Here is a 22,080-nt window from a genome sequence, read left to right as displayed (position 1 = left end):
TTGACGTCCATGTAAAGGCGTCTTAACTCTCTATTCGCACTTCGCATTTGCCATTAGTAATCAATGCTGCGATTGGCTACGATGAAAAAGAGACTAACGGAAGACGACGCGCATGCGCGAGAGGAGTAGCGCGCGAGAGAGACAACGTGAGTTTTGGCGATTTCAACGAAAAAACCCAGTAGTAGCCGTAGTGGGGTGGATAACACACGGGATATACACGGAGGGAAAGAGGAGGACCAACAAATCGTGGCTGGTGACGCTGGTGTTCAGTGTTCTGTGCCGTTGGTCGTCCTGTCGATGATCGCCGTCGACGCTGTTGGTTTTTATGCTTGTTGCGATTTCGGGAAGATAATTGTTTCGTGGTAACGGGCGAGCGCGAGTGACGTTTCATGTTGAACACGAGGGTGGTGCGGAGGACCTCGCGGCTGTCGCCTGCGCGATAGCATTTTAAATGATCGGCGACGGGACGGACGAGTGTCGTTGCACGTCGAAGACGGGAGGATACGCTCGGCAAGATTTGCGTGTACAAAGAAGAGAGAAGAGAGGGCCGATGTTGTAACGTACGGGGCCAAGATGGAAGAGCGTAGCGTCCACAGCAGTATCGGCGATATAAATAGTGCGGAGGCGACCAAAAGTAAGCGCGAATCTGTCAACGTTAAATCATCTACGGCGTCTTACGGGAGAGGACGATGACGTCGTTACGCGGTCGACGGGTCGACACTCGACTTGCCGCTTCTGCCGAATATCCTTAAGTCCTTAATCTCTGGGCGATTTTGAATTTTTCGCACTAGAGGCTTCGATCTCGCGAATCCGCATCGACAATGATCTCGCATTTTTCACAGGAAACGTCCCCGGTCGTGTAAACGTGAAAACGGAAGCCCACGAAGAGATCCTTGTATACATATACAGTTTTAACGAATCCGTTTTCTTTACTTTCAAACTACTTCTTTTCTTTACTTTCATACTTTTTTTAACGAAATTTATGACTCGGTATCATCAATCAATGTCATAGTATTCTTTCAGATCTTTCTAAATTATCGCTTTTAAAGAAAAACAGTAGAAAGAAAATGAGAGATTTTTTGTGTAGCTCACGTCCGTTAGTCTTACAAGCTCGGCCTTGAATTGTCCAAAATTATATTGAAGACATGATGTCTTTCTCCGTGACGAATGTCCTTTACGAAACTCCTTGAAAATTACAATGCTGTTTCTCGCAGTAATTTGTGATTCGTTCGTTTCTGTCTCCATCTGTTATCTCCCTCTCTCATTCTGTTATTCTTTCCTTCTCGCTCTCGCTTCCTCTATCTTTTTTCCTCTCTCTCTATCCTTCGTGTTTTTCGCGAGTTAATTATCTTACGCCGAGCACGTGAATGGTGCGTACAGATGTATACATGTATACGCGACTTCCCGTTGCCTATGATACGAGATTAGAGCTTGTGTACTTTGTATAATAATGTTTGAACTTTACAGGCACGCTGACACGACTAAAAATAGTGTTTTCTAACAAATCTTTCTAGCGAAGCTTTCGACGAAGGCTAAGGCGGATTAGGATTTATAGGAAGGAAAATGTCAATTCTTCATGTGCGAGATGGATGTACTGACAAATTTATAAATAAAAGTTCTACCGAGAAACATAATTACATCCTAATATTGATAGACCCTTCATCTAACAATAATTTGTCATATGGTCATAATAATATATTTGTAATTAGGTAATATGGTATTTAATATATAATAAGAATGTTTAAATAATATAATATGTCAATATTAATTTTTTATTAATATTAAAAAATGTTTAATAGTAAATAGTGAAATATTAATACTGAAAATAATATTATTGTTATGATTTTTATGTTTTTACATTATGTAATCAAGTTATAAAATGAAATATTTAAAAACTATCTCCCGCTCTGTTAAAAATGTTGATTTAACAAAATTAATAATTTAAATAATTTAAATAAATGTAAATCAATAGTGCTAATAATAAAAGTTTGATGACAAAGCAATTATTTGTTATCAGCCTTAATAATACCACGCAAGAAAAGGATATGCTTAGTTGGTGCAACCTGCAATGATCCTGCACTTAATGTTGCTGCTCAGCAATTCAAAGTGCCAGTACTTAAATCTGAAACTGGCACAGAATATGTTGAAGATACTACTTACAATACCTATTTTATACTCAAACAATTTGAAGGGTCCGAATATGATGCTTTATGCAAGAGTGCCCATAGGTTTGTATATAATAATATGTTATAGTTTATAACATATAAAACGTTTAATAATTTAATAATTTTTTTAAATTTTAATATTGAACGACAAATTCTGATTATTCGTTTGCCTTATGTTTTGTAGAGTACTGGGACCTACGGCTCTGCTACAACTGGCAGAGAAGAAAGAACCTTTACCCAGTATTAAAAGACCAATGTACACACAAGCTATGGTAGGCACAATAGTGGTATTTAGTGGATTTCGAGCTAGAGAGGATGAACTGGTCAGTCCATTTTACAATTTCAGTTATTTACAATTTTTATGACGTTATTTTATATATATTTCATATTTTTATAAGGTAATGTATTTCTTAACAGCGCAAGTTAGCTAATATGATTCTTAATATGGGAGGTAGCATCCGAAAGGAGATGGGTATTAAAGTGACGCATCTTATTGCAAATCACTGCAGTGGAGAAAAATACAGATACGCTGACACATTTGGATTGCCTATCATGTCGATAGAATGGGTGATAGCATTGTGGAATGCCAAAGACGATATCTCCACATATGCGAACAATGAGGAATTGGTAGGTGTTAGTAAAGATAATAATTCCAAGATAAAATTTTAATATTTTAAAAAATGTTTAATTAAATAAAATAATTATAACATTGATTTTTATAATAATTATAATTATTTTATTGTATGTAAACATTTGAATAAATTTTGATATTTAATTCCAATATATAATTTTAGTGCCTTCAAGGCACTAACACGACGTGCAATTAGTTTGTTAAGTACCACTGAAGGTAGCAATAAAAAGATAAAGAAAATACGCATGTGTATGTATGTGAACAAACAATCGTAGTGCAGAATCTGCATTGAACTCATATCTCTCTATTGCTATCTCTGAGCGCTTAGTATGATAAAGCGATGTAGTGTTCTCATTCGAATTTTAATGGTAACATTATGATAAAAATTTCCTTAGTCTTAAAAACATACTTAATTCTAATTGCAGATAGCAACTTATAAACTAAAGCCATTTTATGGGGCAAAAGTATGTTTTTCTGGTTTTCCCGAAGAAGAGAAGAAACATATGTGTGAGGTTCTGGAGCAACAGGGCGGCGAACCTACTGAGATTGATGATCCGAATTGCACTCATGTCGTGAGTAATTAATATAATTTTCATATTATTTATAAATAATTTTCTATATACAAATTTGTTTATATGACACTACATCACATAGACATTTATGTATTACATAAATGCTTTAGGTGGTAGATATATCCGGCCTTTTCTACAAGAGAGCAAATGTGGACTTATATCTTAAAAATACATCCAATAATCCACCTTCCTTAACGTATATTAAACCAACTCCTTCTTTTTATCCTTATTCAAATGCAATTTTTAATACAACAAAAACTGATTATAGTATTATATCAAGTTATCCTTCATCGAAAAATAATTCATTAATCTCATATATACGTGATGTAGAATATAATAATCAGTGGAACGACCTCGTTTCCATATATGATATCAGTCAAGATTCTGTTATTAGTACGAATGATAATTATCTCAATTTGCAAAATTCAATTATTAAATCTGGAAACTTATATCATTCTTTCATAGAGCAAAGTGATTCTGGTATAGACATAACCAGATCATCTAATTCATCTTCAACAATTTTTATGTCAAATAAATATTCAGTTCCAACACCACCGACAATAATAAGCAATAAAAATGTTAAATTCTATATTTCTGAAAGTTCTTTGTTCGATAACGGAGTATCTTTTTGTGAAAACTCGTCGAATTTTGCAGATAAACCAGATTTAAAGCCGTCTTATGAAAAAAATAACGAATATAATCTTTGTTTATCACCAACGAATAATAGTATGTCATCTTTAAAATATCGTAAAAATATTCATTACGTACAGAATAATACATCAAAAAGTAAAATAAAACGATATATAAAATGGAGAAAAACTAATTCCTGTCCATTTATTCATAAAATGGCGACGCTTGAAAAATGTAAATTCATAAAAACGCGCTCATATCCGAATATATTGAAACATAATGAGGAACAATATAGCGATACTTTTTTGCACAATGCATTAGGTGAAAGAAATAAGCATTTATCCAAATCGCACACATCTTTTTTCTCAAAAATCAACCACTTTTCTTTCTGTCCAATATTTTCAGACAGTAAGAAAGATATTTCCACCAGTTCGTACTATTATCCTTCCGAGAAAACTCTTCTCAAAAAGAAATATACATCTTTATCCAAGTCTTTCCCAATTTCTACAAAAATTTCAAATACTAAACACAATTTACAAAATACTTCTATATTTGATGGAAAAAGTAACAATGTATCATCTGCACTACACGATTTGAAAACTGAGTGCACAGATTTGAAGACACAGGATAAATCATTACTCGTGGTATTTATTTTCTTTTTTTTTTTGTTTGGAAGATATTATAAGGTTTAGTAATTTTATCTGTAAAATATAATAATTTTATGTGACTTTAATCATATGTAATGTAAAAAGAGACGATTTACAGGGTATATATTAGGTGTTGGAATTAATTCGTAGCGTTTTTAATGAAAGAATGTTATTTATTTCACATGAGCATTAAAAAATACATTAATGAAAGTACTTCCCATCACTTGTAAAACGCTACGAATTAATTCCAACACCTAATAGTATTTACTAATTTAAATAAAAAATATTTAATGGACATATACACACACACACACACATAAAATAAATTAAATTAAAAATTAATTTTTGTAATATAGATACTTGCTCACATATTTATGTTGTCTCATGTGAACGTCCTATATTTATCTAGAATTCATATTTATATACAAAATTTTTAATGTTACATTGTATATGTGTATCAATATATGGTATATACAGTACACGATATATTGTTTTTTGAAAATTTGGTGTATAGAAATTGTGATGTAGAAATGTATAAAATTATGTCAAATTGTATAATTGTCTAGTGATTATAAAGCTGACTTTAAATGGTTCACTGTAGTAAAGTATAATAATTTCGATGTTTTTTACAGGTCGTTGATGAGTCCAATGTAAATGTATTACCAAATTTAGTGTCAGTATCTGCATTCATAGTAAAAACCGGATGGTTTTGGACATCTGTACAGAATGAGGCAGCCGCTGATGAAAAGGAGTATCTATTTGAACATGTAAGCTAATAATAATAAATTTCTTAAATATTTTTATTATTATATGATAAACAGAATTGTGTGTTGTTTAGTATCTAGAAAAAGTTCTGTCCCCTACTGCGACGGGTAGACGAGACAGTCAACAGATTATATCACAGAATGTAACATTGTCAAAGCACCCCTGTTGGTTAGGTGGTCCATTATCTAATTTGTTACAAAATGGAGCAGATTCACCAGCCAGTGTCAGTGGAAGCTTTCTGGACTGTACAGCAAGTCCGGATAAACAATTGCTAGACGGTATGCATTTGATGTTTTTTTTTTAAATTTTGCACGTATTTAATTCTGTATAAGATATAATATATCGAAATAATTTTTAAATATATGTCGATTAACACTTATAATAAAGCTAACAAAAATGATACATTATTATTTTGATGTATTAGTAAATTATAGTCTGCTGTTTTTCTTTTCTCTAGCTGTCTATTAAACGCAATGAATCAATATTTTTTATGTTATAATAAATTAATTATTTTTCTGTCAATAAAAGTGCTCGTATCTTTCAGATGTATAAAAAGTTTAATGTTAAATTATATTGCAAAAATTAATATTTCAAAAATTAATATTTTTAAAATGCAGTATATATTATTTTACTAAAATGAACTAAATAAAAAGCAAGATTGTATTAAAATTATTTATTAACTATCAAATATTTCAGAGGTAGAATCTGTTGCTATAGAACATTTACCGATAGTTAAAGAAAACTTGTCGCAACGTCATAAAGTCTTTCTTGAATTGGTAGAGACTGAGGCCAATTACGTAGGTATCCTTAATACAATTATGACGGTAAGTATTTATATATTAAATTATTTTATATTGTTATTAATTTTCAATAATCTACATTTATATGATATTTTACAGTTATTCAAATTGCCATTGGAAAATCTCATAGGTAAAAGTGGGAAAGAGTTGCTAAATAGTACAGAAGTGAAAATTATATTTGGTAATTTCCCACCTATTTATGACGTTCATAAACAGTTGTTAGAGGCATTGCATTGTAGTGCCGCTCATTGGACAGAGGATATTAGCATTGGCGAAATATTTCTAAAGTTTGAACCAGATTTGGTTAAAGCATATCCTCCATATGTAAACTTCTTTGAAAATACAAAACAAATGTTGGAAGAGTGTGATCAAAATAAGCCACGATTTCATGCCTTTTTAAAAAATTGCCAGACAATACCGGAATGCGGTAGACAAAGCTTAAAGGAACTCTTGATTAAACCAATACAAAGGTTACCCAGTATTAGTTTATTATTAAGCGGTAAGTTACTTTTAAACAATATTGTTTGTTATAAATTTTTGCGCACATCAGCGAAATGTTTTTATTTTTTATAGATATTCTTAAGCATACGGACAAAAGTAATCCAGATTATAGTGCATTGGAAGCTTCTATTAGCTGTATTAAGAAAGTGATGACGTACATAAATGAGGACAAAAGGAAAACGGAGCGCCAATTAGCAATGTTCGATATCTTTAATGAGATTGACAATTGTCCACCGCATTTAGTTTCCTCGCATAGGTCATTTATCAGTAAATGTGATGTAATGGAAGTTACGGAAGGTCTTAGTGGACGAGGTGATCATTTAGTATTGTTCCTGTTTACCGATACTCTCGAAATATGCAAGAAAAGATCGAAAGCTTTCAACTCGTTAAAGAGTCCTAATACTATAAATGGCTTGCAATCAATTAAACTTAGCCAAGGAAAGCCATATAAGCATATCAAAATGTTGTCCCTAAGTACTATAAGAAAAGTTGTGGATATACGAGAAACTGACGGTACGTAAATATTATTATGTGTGTAAAACATGCACATTCTTTATAAAATAAAAATTGTAACTTATAGTTACACAATTCTTTCAGAATGTCACAAAGTGTTTGCACTCGTGGTACGAGGGACTCAGGAATTGAAGGAAAAATTCTTTTCGTTTATAATTACTGATGAAGAAGTAAACAAAACGAATTACCTACAGACCTTATGCAGACAGATGGCTCTTGCTGTCCGTGTAGCTGACGCTGTAAGTTATATATATTTACTATATATATAAATCTTTAAACAACCGAGTCCGTCGAGAAAAGATTTTACAAAGTGTTATCGTAAATTTTATTGGCAAAAAAATTATAAATTTGATGCAAAGTTTGTTACGTATAATATTCTTGATAGAATGTTGGCAGAAATTTAGCAAAATTTATTCATTTGACAAATCCCTTCTATCATTAATATACCATTACATCTTAATTCTGCTAGCAGAATATGTTAAGTAAACTTGAAAGGTACGATCCACCCAACGCTGCAAATCCTTTGAAATATTTTTTGATTGATCAATTCATAAAATTCTTTCTTCTGAATGATCAATGAAACATTTGTAGCGTTAAATGGATTGCACTCAATACAAACGCAGTTGATTTCATCTCTCACAATTTCTGCTTGCGTCTATTGGCGGACTAGAAATTTAGTTTAAATGTCATACTACAATATATAATATTAATTTATGTTTTATTTATTCTTTGTTTATCAGGATACGTTACTCATTAGATATGATTCGCATCAGCTTGAAGTTGGTACTAGCGATGTAGCATCAGGAACATTAAAGAAAACAATTAAGTGAGTATATTTGTGTTTTGAAGCAATAATTATGTATTCTCCTTGCCAGTTTATATATATCACTATTTTAACATTATATTATAGCAACTAAAGTAATAGTAAATTAGTTTGTCTACATATTAGGATAGTAAATTTTTTCTTACGGGATATTTATCAAATATTATAAAAGGTGTGAGGATTGACTTATTTCTTCTCTTCTATTATTGTAGTTAGATTATTTGGGCACATTGAAATATAGAAGAGTTCAATTATTTGTAGCATACTTCTAGATTATTTAAATATTAATAAAAATCTTAAATTTTTCGCTCAACAAATATTTTGATTGAAAAGATAATGTAAATTGACTTAATTATTAGTAACTAAGGTCGGTATTCATATTCGATTTTTATATTCGAGATCGTCTTAAGTACAGCCTTAAGATGTTACAAGCCAATCGAAGGGCCGTATTAGTATCCTAAGACATTACAGTCTTGAAATAAGAACGAACTACGAATACCGACTAACGAACTAAGAATATTATTAATATACAGGGTGGGCCATCTATTGGTACGTTTTTAAAAATGCGATCAAATGAGCATACATTGATATTTTTTATTAATTTTTTTTTTGTTGTGAAGCTAAAAGTATCCGCGTCAAGAATGAAAAACGATTTCGTTCATGTGGCTCCCTCTACTGGCCTTACAGTATGCCATTCGGTCACCCCAATTATTAATGACATTTTGGACTACCTCGGCACCAATTTCACTCAAAACAGTCGTAATATAATGTCATCCACTAACATCCCTTTCTCACGAACTTTCCTCACCAATTTGCGTATAGCTCCTTCGGTGGGTGCTCTATCACGACCCATATTTCTTTTCAAAATTCGTACAGTTTCGGCGACACAGCACTGACTTTGAAAATAAGTTTTTAAAATTTCAAAACGCTCTTCAAGAGAAAACATGTTGTTTCGTGCCGCGGACGGTATGACTAATAAACTGTCAAAATTTCGGGTCTGTAGCTCGTTCGGTGTTGCCATACGACGAAATTCAAAAACGTACCAATAGATGGCCCACCCTGTATAACTAGTATTTATTGCAGAAATTATTAGAATTTTTATTTGCATTTAGATAAGCGAACAAATTATTTGTTGAACAGCAAATTTATGTTGTTTATGTTGTTTATATTCAAACTATCTATATAAATACCGCCATAGGCACCGACATAGTTCTACAAGGCACAGTCAAAAATATATATTAGTGTACATATTACATTGCATGATGTAGATAAAGAAATAATGGGGCAAACCGTTTGGTTACAGGAGCCTATTTCATAATTTTTACCTGGAGTATATGGACCCGTATGTCTTCCTACTCAATAGCATGTGTGAAACCACGTTACATGTCCCACTACCGTCAGTTTTCGCACCAAGGCTGATTATATTTTTTTTTACTTGCTTTTTATTCTCAATTCCTTATTCAGTGGCATAATTATTGTTATTAAACGCGAGTATTTAATGTACGGTTTGTTATACTCGTATTAACGGATTTAAAAATATTATAAAAATTAAAATGTTTTTATATAAACTAAAAGAGAAATGTTTTGTTAATCAAATAAATGTTTATATAAAACATTAAAGATTTATAGATTTTTTAACATATTTAATCTTGCAACTGAAATAGAAAAAAAAGGATCTTTTTAATTTTTTTTTACTAAAGACTGAAAATATATAATTATGGTACTGAAAACTTTTGCTTTAAAAATTTTGTTTTATGCTGTGATAAATATAGATATAATTTTATTTAAAAATATAATTTTTTGGTTTATTCTGATTAGTTCAGGCATAATATAACATTGTGAGCTTTATTTATTAAAAGCTTTTTATTATATTTTTTTACGCGAAGATTAAATGTTATATATTTTCTTTTGTTTTTAATATCAGCATTTTTTGGACTTATTGTGATTTTAATTTATCATAACTGACATGGATAAACATTCTGCATTTAATTATATTATAATTTAATTTGCAATTTGATCGCTTAGTTTGTTAAAAAAATTGTTTGTCAGTGTTGTCGCTTAATTTTTATTTTCTACTTACTTTTCTACGATATACGTATAATTTTTTTTTAAATAGTTATACATACACACAACCAGTTATATAAGCACACACACACCACGCACGCACGCACGTAAGAAAATAGAAAATATACATTCATGTACATTTTTCTCTTTTTTTTTAAATAGGTATCATTTCTTTTATTGTGCAGCCATGGTGCAATTTTTACTGTTTTTAATTACCGCGTGTATAATTGAATATATTTTATTATATTGTTTTAAAAAACTCTACATGTATATCTTATATTTTCTTTGTATCATAATAGGTAAAATTCTGTCTGCTTTAGCTAGTTTTCCTGATATAATAAAAAGTGTTTGTGGATTTATAACGCAGATTTTTCTGTTTGTTTGCAAACTTTTTTTCCTCCAATTGAAATAGACTTTATCATATAATTTAAAAAATGTTATTTCTAAAAATGTAATGTTCTAAATTAAATCAAAAAGATGTTATAATTATTAACTCGAAGGGAGGAAAGAAAGTTTAATATTGTTGAATGATCGTTTAGACAATTCCATAAGTATATGAAAAAGTAAATAAGAAAATATTCAAATTGTATTTTTCTTCAGGTTTGCATCTCGTACAAGAGCCAGAGTCGGTCGAGCGTTTAGTTTCAATAAAACGCCAAGCAAACTAAATAGAGCGATGTCTACAATTATGTCCCCGTTTGGAGTAACACAAAATCTTCCTCCAACAAACCAACAAATAGCTCAGATGCGGCTAGGTAGTTGCAACAATATCAGCGTTAGTTGACAATCTTTTATATAAACTTTTTTCTGTCAATACTTTTCTTTTTCTTCTTTTGCTTTTCTTTTTCTTTTGCTTTTCTTTGTTTTATATTCATTATAAGCTGTTATTTTTTCCACTAATCTAATATTTCTTCCACTATTTTAATAATCTTACGTATGGGATGGATTACGAAGAAAATTGTACTTGCAATCTTTTTTTATATTTCTGTTCTATTACATTAAACTAACTTTCACATGTTCAAATATTTTTGTATAATACTTATAATAAATAATTATAATAAATTACGCGTTAAATATTTTAAATCTTTATATTATTTGTACAATGTTTTTATAACAAGATGATTGTTCAACGTTCATTATTTTAACAACTCTATTAACTGCTTTTTTTCTATTAGAGTAATATCTTACATATTTTTCATTTATAAATGTTTTGGACTTATATTTTATCTTACTTTTGCTTGCAATACTTGTATAATTAATTTTTGTTACTATATTATTTTCGTGAAAAATATTTTAATAATTATAATAAACTTTCATGCTGATTTAAAGTCAATGGACGAACTATATTAAGGATTTCATGTAAGTATGTTATAAAATATATATATATTGGAATTTATTATATATTTTTTCTTAATCAAAAATTATTTTTCTTTACTAGATTTTTTTATGTATTGCTTTTATGTTATCGTATTGAACTCGACACTTGTTTAATTCCTCAAGACTTAATGTTTTCATTCCATCCGTAAAATTTATTATAGATTAGAAGATAATATACTTTTGTAATACTTTTATAATATAAAATAAAATTAAGATTTAACACATAATCAATAACTATATTACAGTTATACATCTTACATATGGCGAATTCTATTTTTTTTCTTTTTTAAGCTGATATTTATAATTCTATCAATAAATTATCAATTTTTATCTATATATATTTTGTTTTCTATATTATTTGTAATATTAATAATATATGAAATAATTTTTTAAATAAAATTCTTATTTTGTATTCTAAAATAAAATCTAAATGTGAAAGTTTTTATTAATGCATTTTCATGTTTGAAGTAAATAAGAGGATGAAGAATGAATATATTAAGTCTTAAGTGTTATATGTTTTCAGGAGCTGGATAATGGTGGTTCAAGTTCTCCAAATAGAGAGGATGTTTTAGTTGCACCCATGTCGGATCAACCGACTCGAAAGGCCCTCAGTATGGCTTCGCTGCGAAGGTTGTAATTAATATGCAAGAAGTCATACTTTCTTTTGCTACAGTCGTTTAGTATTCTAAACAAAGAGACGTGCATTTTTAACAAACCACTGTGGTATGTTAAACTAATATATATCGTCTATAAATTAAGACATTAGTTATATTTAATGGAAAAGGCCCGAAGACGTGCTGTAACATTTTTACCCATCACAATTTTCTCTGTTTCACAAATAATTGTAATTACTTCATTTCTCATTATTACTATTTTTATAATAGAATTCAGTACAATTTCCTGAATACCGCCTTATCCGCGAATACGTCATTATAAAAATGATATTACTGTTATTAATGCCAATAATGTCTAATTATTATTGTTATATTACTATTATTAACATCATTTATTTATTTTATGTATTATTTCTTGTAATTATTGTATATGCCTTCTTAGCTTCTGCACTTATTCGCCTAAGATACGATAAAGAACTATCATCTTTTTATATAAATACAGTTCGTTCTTCGCGTCGAGTCAATTGAATTGTTTTTGAGAGGAGATATATCGTCAAATCAAATTACATTGATTCGGAGATATTTTTTCGAATTTTCTAATCATTATTTTAATGACAAATAAAGCCAGACTTATACTAATAGACACTGCAGGCATGTGCAAAAACTTTTCTTAATAAATATATCGATAATTTGTAAAAAAAAATAGCATTAAATGTCTCATTAATTAATATATCCCATTGTATTCACAATCTCAGTGTCAAGAAAAAGTATTTGTTTAAAAATGGGTAGACAAGTATAGCCGATATTTAATCACAGTATGAATCCAGATAATGAATATGTCCTCCAACTAATAACAATAATTTTTATATTTTTTACATAAAAATGTTCTGCAATTTTAACATTTTATTTACTATTTTTTTCATTTCTGTTTTTCTACTCATTAGAATTTGTTCAACGGGAATCATACACACACAAAGGAGGTCTGATCTTTGAGCTATAAAAAAAAATTTACGTGCGGCTTTATCTGTCTTTAATCGTTCTTTTATCAACGAAGATACTTATGTGCTGTAGATTTTTTAATAAGGATTTAAAAATATATTTCGTATTTTGTGCAAAAATTAAATTTTAAAATGAAGTCTGGTGTACGTGTCAAAATATTTAAATCCAGAAACGAAAGTATATTAAATATTAATGCATACCTGCTATGTGCCAAAATAGTCAATTCATAACAAAATATTGCCAACCACAAATAGCCAATTACAAATTCGATAGGTTTTGCTTAGATAATATTATATTTCAATGATCTGTGAATTCATTGGATTTATTACAAGAAGAAACAATGCAATTAATATTCACCAATATTTTATACGTCCAAAATTTATTAAAGATAATCGCACAAAAAAAATAGAAATTCCACAATTTTAATGTTAATATGGAATTGAAACGAGAACAGATTCGTAAAATAAATCTATATTATAAATGTTTATACAATTTTATATCTTTATACTTTTTTCATAATTCCGCATAATTGACTATATCGAAAAAAAAATAAATTGCCATTGTTATATTATTGGAAATAAGAACTTAAACAACGAGAAACAAACTCTGCTCCTTTTTCTATATAATTAATTACATAATTATTTTATATATATATATATATATATATATATATATATATAAAATGGAGGAAATAAAATAGTGCACTAAATACAATCAATAATATTCTTCATATATAAATTTTTGTCTTGTCACTTTTCTATTTGAAAATTTTTCAATTCTTTAATAACAAGTTTGCATAAATTCTCTTTTATGTAATTAATATATAAAAATAACAGGCTACCGATAACTTTTTTTATAGCTATTCATTTTTATGCTTGATTTGTAAGGTTTTTTAAATTGCACATGTTTTAAAACATCGCTATTTATAATGAAATAATTTATTAAATATTGCTTGGGAAAATTATTTATGAAAGATAATTACGTAAATCATAACAAAAATGATTGTAATTGAATGAGCTTTTCAAAATTCGATACGTGATAAATATTAATTCAAGAATTGCAAACGCATGACATCAATTTTTAAAGTTTTCACGGCGCTCTAAAAAAATGTCTTATTTCTTACACATATACTGTTTTGTTATAATTTGATTTCGTGCAACGTTAATAGTTAATTATTAATGTTGTAAATTTTGCGTTGCTTGAAAAAGTAACATCTTGCCATTATAATTTTGTTCGTGAAATTGTAGACAGGCCATATATAAGTAAGATTGTTTTACGAATGCATCCACACGTATTCGCTATATTGTAATGCGAATATTCTTAAGTATTTCGTTTGGCCATGACTGTATATTCCGGGTCTACGTATTAGCATTTTCTTTCCATTATTTGAAGATTGACTAAAGTTTATTTTTAAAAGTTAAAGAATTAATAAATATTTAGTTTAATTGCAGAATTGATTATTTAATGTACTTGGTGGAAAATTTTAGAGGCAGAATGATTTTTTCTCTTTCTCCAGTCTTTTCAAGCCTTTACTCAATCAATATAATACGATTCTGCTGTCTATTTTTACAGAATGATACCAGTGTATATTAACTTCTAAAGTAGTTAAATAAAACACTGAGAGGATTAAGCTTTAATATTTTATAATCTTAAGAGTGACGATTACATTTTTTATAAGTATTACCACATGTGAGTCACAAGAGAAATCCGACAATATGGTACAATACGGGTTTTTTTTATCCGTTGCATGTTCATATTGATTGATTAAAGGAAGAAATTAGCATGAATCGCAAGAAGAAAATATTTCAATTACTGCTTGTAAGAGCACAGTTTTATATGACCGATTATATTCTCTCTTGTCATCCTATAACGAATATGATTAGTGCCTTGAGTATGATAACAAGTACGAATAATTATACTTGTATAATAAAATGTACTTTGTATATGTGCCTGATTCGCGAAAGAGATAAACTAGAGACGTATTTTTCTCTTGATTTCATCTCTTGTATAATATTTTGTGCCTCTTGATTTAGATTATTTATTAAGATTCCGACTTTGCGTACTGCTTTGTCTTATTTCAAAACCAGTGAGAAATACGGTACCTTATACACGCACTTCCTTATAATGAAATATATCCCTTAATATCGGAAACGTGCTTTTTTTCAAATGCCATTCGCGTGCATGTTCGAAATAAGCACACTACCTATTTGTAATAATAATATATAACTATATAAGAGCCGTTACAAAAAATAGAATAGTGGTATGAATCGCGAGGAAAATAAAATGTTTACACATATCAGTTTCCATTAATTAATCTGACATAGTTGGTTTGACATAATATGTAACATAAATCTTAAATAATTGCTGCAATTTTTCAACGTAAGAATCGATATACTACTATTCTCGCGAGTCCTTTTTTGACACGTAGAATGTTCGGAATATCTATACTCGGACACCTGTCTTGTGCGTATTTTCCAGTCTCCTGTAGATAATCAAAAAGTATAAATAAAAAATTAATGGGTCAACTATTAGAACGATCACTGTTCATGTGTAATCGATTTATTTCTCAAGTTTCATTTTCCTTTATTGCAGAAAATAATTAAGTGACATGGTAGTATGAGAGTCGTGTGGTGATATGCCAAAACAAGTGTCCTTGATTTAGGTGCATTGTAAATAGTAAAGTTAAGTATCTCAGAAAACTAATGTAATGTAGAAAACATTTTTTACTATACGCCTAAGATTATATATCGTCTTACAATTTTCGCGCAGTTATTTATACATTATTAATACTGTAATTGAATGTATAAATTTAACATATATTATGTAAACCAAAACTGCTGTTTCCTTGCTCACCTTTTCCGAATTCTTTCAGAACAATAGTGAAATATAATTAATATTAAATACTTTCTTTCAATCTGAAAGAGCGTATTAGCAATTTTGTTTATAAAAATATGCATATTGTTTGATCTTTTATTTTTTAATAAAATTATCCGCGATTTATATAACATTTACAAGACAATAAATGCGAAAATGATCAATTAGAATACAAACTTGAAATAGTGTTTGAATGTTGTTTGAAGTGTAATTTTATGTTATAATGCATTGATAAAAAGAGTATTATTTTTACTAAATTTACAATATAATTTCGAAAATATTTTTATGATAAAAGAAATAAAGTTAATATCGACAAATTCCGATTAATTCGTCTTGCACATTTTTTTGCATTTGCAGAAGAAGCGCACGTTCATTGAAAATGTAAGCGATTTATCGGAAATGAACAAGATTTCATCTTATGCTACAGACGTCTTTCGGTTTGAAATATGTCAATACGTTAGATTTCTAAGTATATATACGCATGCAATAAAGTTTAATGAAGAAGATAATTATAAATATAAATTATCTGTCTTTAATCTTTTTATTATTTATCTGATATATCTAACAGATTTTATGTTTTATATCTTATAATAAAGTACAAACTTACATAAATATTAACTTGCAAGTGTGGTAATATCGCATATTTGCAGTAATTAATTATTGAAACTACATTATTATGATACGTAATGATACTACTCACCTATTTTACTATTATTTGTAAATTAAATTTATGCAGCTAGTATTCGTATATCAACATTCACAACTCGTTCTGATATTAATAAGATTTTTGAGATATAAGTAACACGTGAACGTTTCACATTTTATCTGATTTGCGTACTCGAGTTTGTTAAATTGATGAAGATGCAGAAAATAATACGTGAGAATAATATCTTTTAAACATTAAAAGTTCATGAAATTATATTTTATTATTCCTCATTTTCTATTTCTTAATATTTTAACTACTTTCTTAACTACTTAATTATTTAATATTTTTATTTTATATATATATATATAACTATATTTGATATTTATATAATTTAATTACTTTACTGCTTTATTTAATATTTTAATTATTTTAATTACTTAACGTTTTAATTACTTGTAATTAGTACTTAATATCTTTTACTAAAATATGCGAATAAAATATGTAAAATTGTTGATAGGAAAAATATTTAAAAAAAAATATTCTGTCAAATATAAAAAAAGTATTCTTAAAAATATTTTCTAGCTTGTTAATTAATTTTAGTAATTAAATTTATTTCCATCCTTGTCCGAAAATAAATAAAGCTAATATAATTACAGCTAAAGGATGAAAGGAAACGGACGATACTGCATCAAATATGTATATACTTGAAGCATGAACTCGGTTTAATTTACGCTCGGATAAGCGTGGAAATAAATATGATTACTTAATTACCGAAATCAGCAAGTGAAGCCGAGATCGAACATCAACAAAGGCGTAATGCGGTTGGAATCGCTGATGCAAAGCCTTCCTCGTGGAAGTAGACTACGAAACAGCAAACTCGGTTAACAGTGATGTGTTTCACGCCTCTATTCCCCCGATACAAATTACAACTCGGCAATTGCTAGAATCGATATCGACCTTTTGCTCTTTACGAAGCATTCACTTCTCATTTCTCTGATATTAAGTTTTGATTGCATCACCAAGCAAAAGTTTAAATGCACTTCATAAAAGATACTCCGAAGATAGATAAATTCGATAAAAATAGTATATTTTTTGATGGGTTGTATTCAGAATTTTACTGAAAGACATATCTCACGTAGCGAAAGAGACTCTGCGGAGTCTTGTCAAGATATCTTGTTAGAAAATCATGCTTCTGAGAAACATCTCGCGTATAAAAGTATGAGACATCTGCAGAATATTTTTAAGAGAGACATACTAAAATATACTACGTTATGTTAACACGTGTATAGTAATCAAACTGATTAACTCTTCGAAATAAAACATAAAAAAAATTGATAAAATTATAAAATAATCATGCGTTTATTAAAAGTTCTATGAAATAAAGTTGGTCACTTTAGCTTTTGAGAGAGATGTTCGTACATACATCGATTAATTACATAAGAAGAGTAAACAATTTTTTTATTTATCAAGAAGAAATATAGATACCCCAGTTTGTGTAATACTTTACACAAACTCTGTTGGAAACTGTATAAAGTGATAAAATATTTTTAAAAACATTTAAGGATGTGTGTTTCAAATCTCAAAGCACATTATCAAAAATATAAAAATTCATAAATTGTCTTATTATTGAGTTTAAGTAAAATTTGAGTACAATATTTTCTTTATTGGTTTAAGTTATTTAATTTTTTTTTATTAATTTTGATTTTTATGGAAAATCGTGTTTGTAATACTTACTTATATTTGCGATAAGGATCACTACGAATCAAGTAAAATGTTACATATATAAAATCTAATTAAAACTTGCATTAAAACTCTAATAAATATTCGTGCAAAAAAGTTCATTTGAATTCACTTACTCGTTTAAAAGTTATTTACCTAAAACTGCAGCAAAATATGGTCATTTCACTATATATAAAGGTTAAGGTAAATGTGACCCAATTGTGACACCAGACATGTATCTATGTCCGAACATTTACACAAAACTTTATATTATTTGTTTATATTATTATTAATCTTAAATGTTTTTTTTAAATAATCTTTAAATACAATTAAATTATAATATTGTAACAGAAAAAACATTTGAGATTAATAATAAATTTTGTGTAAGTATTCGAATATAAATATCATGTCTGGTCATTGAGACGTTACTTTATATGTCAAATTATTTGTTATTTTATTTTTTGCAGTTGATTTGAAGGCGTATTTATGACGTTTTTTTGATATCAGTTGATATTGACTCTTTTAATTAATTTCTTTAATTAATGCTTTAGTTGATAGATATTGTATAGTCAAAACATCCTTAATACATTAAATATATTTATGTATTCCTTCTTGATAAATATTTTTTTATTCTCCTTGTGACATGTTTTCTTTCTAGAATTTAATATTTTATCTAATGTCATGGTTTAATTTTAATCTTTGTAGGTACTAAAAAAATCCCAAAATAGAGTTGAAACGTTTACTTATTTCGATACTTTTTTTATAGACAATAAAATTTATACACCTACGCGAAACATCCTGTGTTGGCTCAGTATTGGCACTTTTTTATAACATATAATTTTTATATTTTCTTTCTCTAAATAAATCCGATAACTCGTAACTTTCGATGTTTCGTCTCTTGCATTTCTTACACTGTCGCCTTATGCTTGTTAGAAGAAACTTAATAGATTTCCTCAATACGAAAGTTTTAAATTGAGTTCCTCTGCAAAGTTATGTGATCTTGCTAAATAATTACTAAATAATAAATCCATAACTCCGTAGAGAAACTTAGTTTGGAACTCCACATTTCAGGAGAGAGAATCTATAAAACTTTCTTCACGGAATGTGTGACTATTTCTTTAACAATTTATCGTACTTTTTATCTATATATTCAACGAAATAACACAATCGAGAGTAAAGCATGCTCATTAGCTGCGCATCTACATATGAAATTGCGTGAGTTTTCGGCGAAAAGCAGTATATTCCCAATCAGTACATAATATTTAAAAAAAACATTTTTTAATCATTTATTTAATATTTTACATTAAATAAATATTTTTAAAAAATAATATTTTTATTGATATTTTTTGATTGGGTTATTGCTAATTTTCTTTGAGCTATTTCCAACTTACACGTATGACTATCTCAACGGTTTCTCAACGAGAAACCCTAATTAACGAATGCGACGGCATACATGCAAGGTAAACTCGCAAAAAATTTTCTCGCGCGAATAATCAAGTTTTCTGCAGTCTGATTAAAAAAATGCCTTGGCTACGAGGGAGCAAATAAGAGCAGCCAGGCGCTGCGCGATTCTTTTTTTTTCCCTTACCCCCTTTTTCGACAAGCAGAATGAAAACGTTTACGTAGCAAACGCGGAAACGTACGCGCTGCGTCGTTACATTTCGTTTTTCCAACACACGCTGAAAAGGCGAGCGGAAACGTTTTATTACGGGCGCGTGTGCGCCGCTTGCGTGCGTGGGCAAATATGCAACGAGGCGAATTTACGAGCGAGTAAATAGCTTGCCGCGCATATACATATGCTGATCGCGCATCCCGGACATCCCTCGACTCGCCAACTCGCCGGAAAATATCAGTCCGATACCCGTTTTTTTTCCTCCCTCCCAGCCACGTCCACCCGTTATGAAACAACCGCTTCGTTACATCGGGATTACGACGGAGTTACGCGATGCGTAACAACCAGGTGTTTGATGTATTCTTCTCTTTTCCCTCTTTTCCAGAGGCCTTCGAAAAAAAAGAAAAACAAAAAGAAAAACCCGCTGCGGAACGTTCTGTCATTTTACTGCGTGCGTATTATGTAAACGCAGAAAAATTAACATAATTCGGGAGCTTTAGGTAAAAAATTATATCGCATTAATGAGAGGGTATGGAGATCATGTTAAATTACATTTTTGCATGATTGCATAATAATCAGGACTGTGAAATATTAATCAACTGTGAAAGCTGACATCCTCCATTTGTCGGAAGAAAACGAGTGCCGTTATTTCAACAACTTTATATAAGCTATATTTGAATTCAGCAATATTAGAAATCATTGCATTTATAAACAAAAATGTTCATATTTTTATCTATAAACTTTTATTGTTTGAAAACAAAAATGTTTTTAACATTTCGTGTAATTAACAATTTCTATGTGGTAATAATATATGATGGCACATATAATAATTTTTTTTGTCTATTAAAAAGATGATTTTTGCGACTTTAAAACGAGTTTGCATTGACCTGACAGTTTGTTTTGCTTATAACTTTTTATAACTTCCTGCGTTTGGAATAAAGAAATTCGCTGTACATTAATCTAGATAATTTGAAAAGAAGACTTTTATTTAAGATATAAATAAAGATAGTATATAATTTAGTGTAATATATAATAGATAAAGATAAGATGAAGTCATTTCTTTATTCAAATTATTATCTCGATAATAACAAACACTACACCAAAAAAATTGTATCCTCGAAAGATGTACTTAATATTTCCTCTTAACAGATATAAAAATATTTCCTTTTAAATTAATAATATATTCTTGATTTGTGAAAGCTATCGTCGCTACACACGCGCTTCACACGGTTTTTAATGTCCCCATAAAAACCAACTTTTGTCTGAAACATTTCTCTCTAAAATATATCGCTCAAGAGATATTTGAGATTATCGTTTAAAATAGGACACCTGTCCATTCTTATATAAGAATACAATTTTTTTCGGTATATATATATATATAATATAGCGTATATAAAATAGAAATAACATCTGGATTTATGAATATATACAATATATATATATATATATATATATATATATATATATATATATCTTTAATCCCTCAAATGCGCGAAATTGTCGATTTATGGTATGATGTCATAATTAATTACTTACTAGTGAAGGCGCACTGATAGAGTCCCACATAATAATTGACTACATTCAATCCATCAATTACGCGATCGTATTAGTAAAGTACGGCAGGACGCAATTGCATCTATATAGGCGGCAAAATATACAGTAACAGTAGCATAATCGTTGGGATGGATAATGAACGTACTGTTCGGCCAATTTGCACTAACGTTACCCCCGCTAATATGTGGAATTGTTCTGCCATGTTCTCAGTGGATTGCGAAATGTAGAAACTTCGAAATAGACCTACAAGTAGGTATATCTCAATCCCGCTGTTAATTACGTTCTGTTTACATTTGCTCATGGTATATATTCTAGAATGTCACGCGATATAACATATGTACACCGGCATCACGCCTCTTGAGTAACACGCTAATTAATAGCGCGCTTGTACAGCAGCGTCTTATTGTTAGACGCACAGTGAGAGTTTATTCACGACGGAGCTTTGCGAGACACGGCTTTTTAAACGTTTGTGCCATTTCAGAATTTTACATGTTCCAAGGCACGAAAATTAAATTCTGTCATAGAGCGAAAGGCGTGTTGTCGCAGTGCACGAGACGCACGAAGAGCTCCCAGA

The 22,080-nt window shown here is 29.4% G+C and overlaps 1 protein-coding gene and 1 long non-coding RNA gene across 6 annotated transcripts in view; one reads left to right on the top strand and one right to left on the bottom strand.

Moving 5' to 3' along the window:
- LOC147908699 (uncharacterized) overlaps window positions 1-22,080 on the bottom strand; it is a 135,376-nt gene that overhangs the window by 23,212 nt on the left and 90,084 nt on the right. The window lies entirely within an intron of this gene.
- On the top strand, window positions 114-13,655 carry pbl (epithelial cell transforming 2 pebble). Of its 5 annotated transcripts, none has more exons than XM_087408769.1 (16): window positions 114-634; window positions 2,018-2,228; window positions 2,350-2,488; window positions 2,583-2,792; window positions 3,222-3,368; window positions 5,278-5,412; window positions 5,484-5,688; window positions 6,107-6,234; window positions 6,310-6,709; window positions 6,784-7,224; window positions 7,309-7,463; window positions 7,965-8,050; window positions 9,351-9,443; window positions 10,712-10,886; window positions 11,441-11,470; window positions 12,012-13,655. In XM_087408769.1, exons 1-15 carry the CDS (start codon window positions 574-576, stop codon window positions 11,459-11,461), a joined length of 2,607 nt encoding a protein of 868 aa, XP_087264895.1. In that variant the 5' UTR covers window positions 114-573; the 3' UTR covers window positions 11,462-11,470; window positions 12,012-13,655. The 5 variants fall into 5 exon arrangements, 4 of the variants coding, with proteins under 4 accessions (XP_087264895.1, XP_087264892.1, XP_087264893.1 ...); XR_015545962.1 differs by lacking the exon at window positions 11,441-11,470 and having other exon boundaries at window positions 116-634; window positions 12,012-12,211; window positions 13,047-13,655; XM_087408766.1 differs by lacking the exon at window positions 11,441-11,470 and having other exon boundaries at window positions 116-634.

This window comes from Acromyrmex echinatior, chromosome 8 (assembly GCF_024713525.1).
Source record: "Acromyrmex echinatior isolate Ae372 chromosome 8, ASM2471352v2, whole genome shotgun sequence".
Lineage (NCBI taxonomy): Eukaryota > Metazoa > Arthropoda > Insecta > Hymenoptera > Formicidae > Acromyrmex > Acromyrmex echinatior.
Note: the sequence above shows the minus strand (reverse complement) of the source record. Positions and strands in the feature narration are given on the sequence as shown.

Coding starts and splice junctions, on each gene's coding strand:
- pbl (XM_087408766.1), top strand. CDS start 574: ATGGAAGAGCGTAGCGTCCACAGCAGTATCGGCGATATAAATAGTGCG. Junction 2,793..3,221: donor ATGCGAACAATGAGGAATTG/GTAGGTGTTAGT, acceptor TTCTAATTGCAG/ATAGCAACTTATAAACTAAA. Junction 6,235..6,309: donor TCCTTAATACAATTATGACG/GTAAGTATTTAT, acceptor GATATTTTACAG/TTATTCAAATTGCCATTGGA.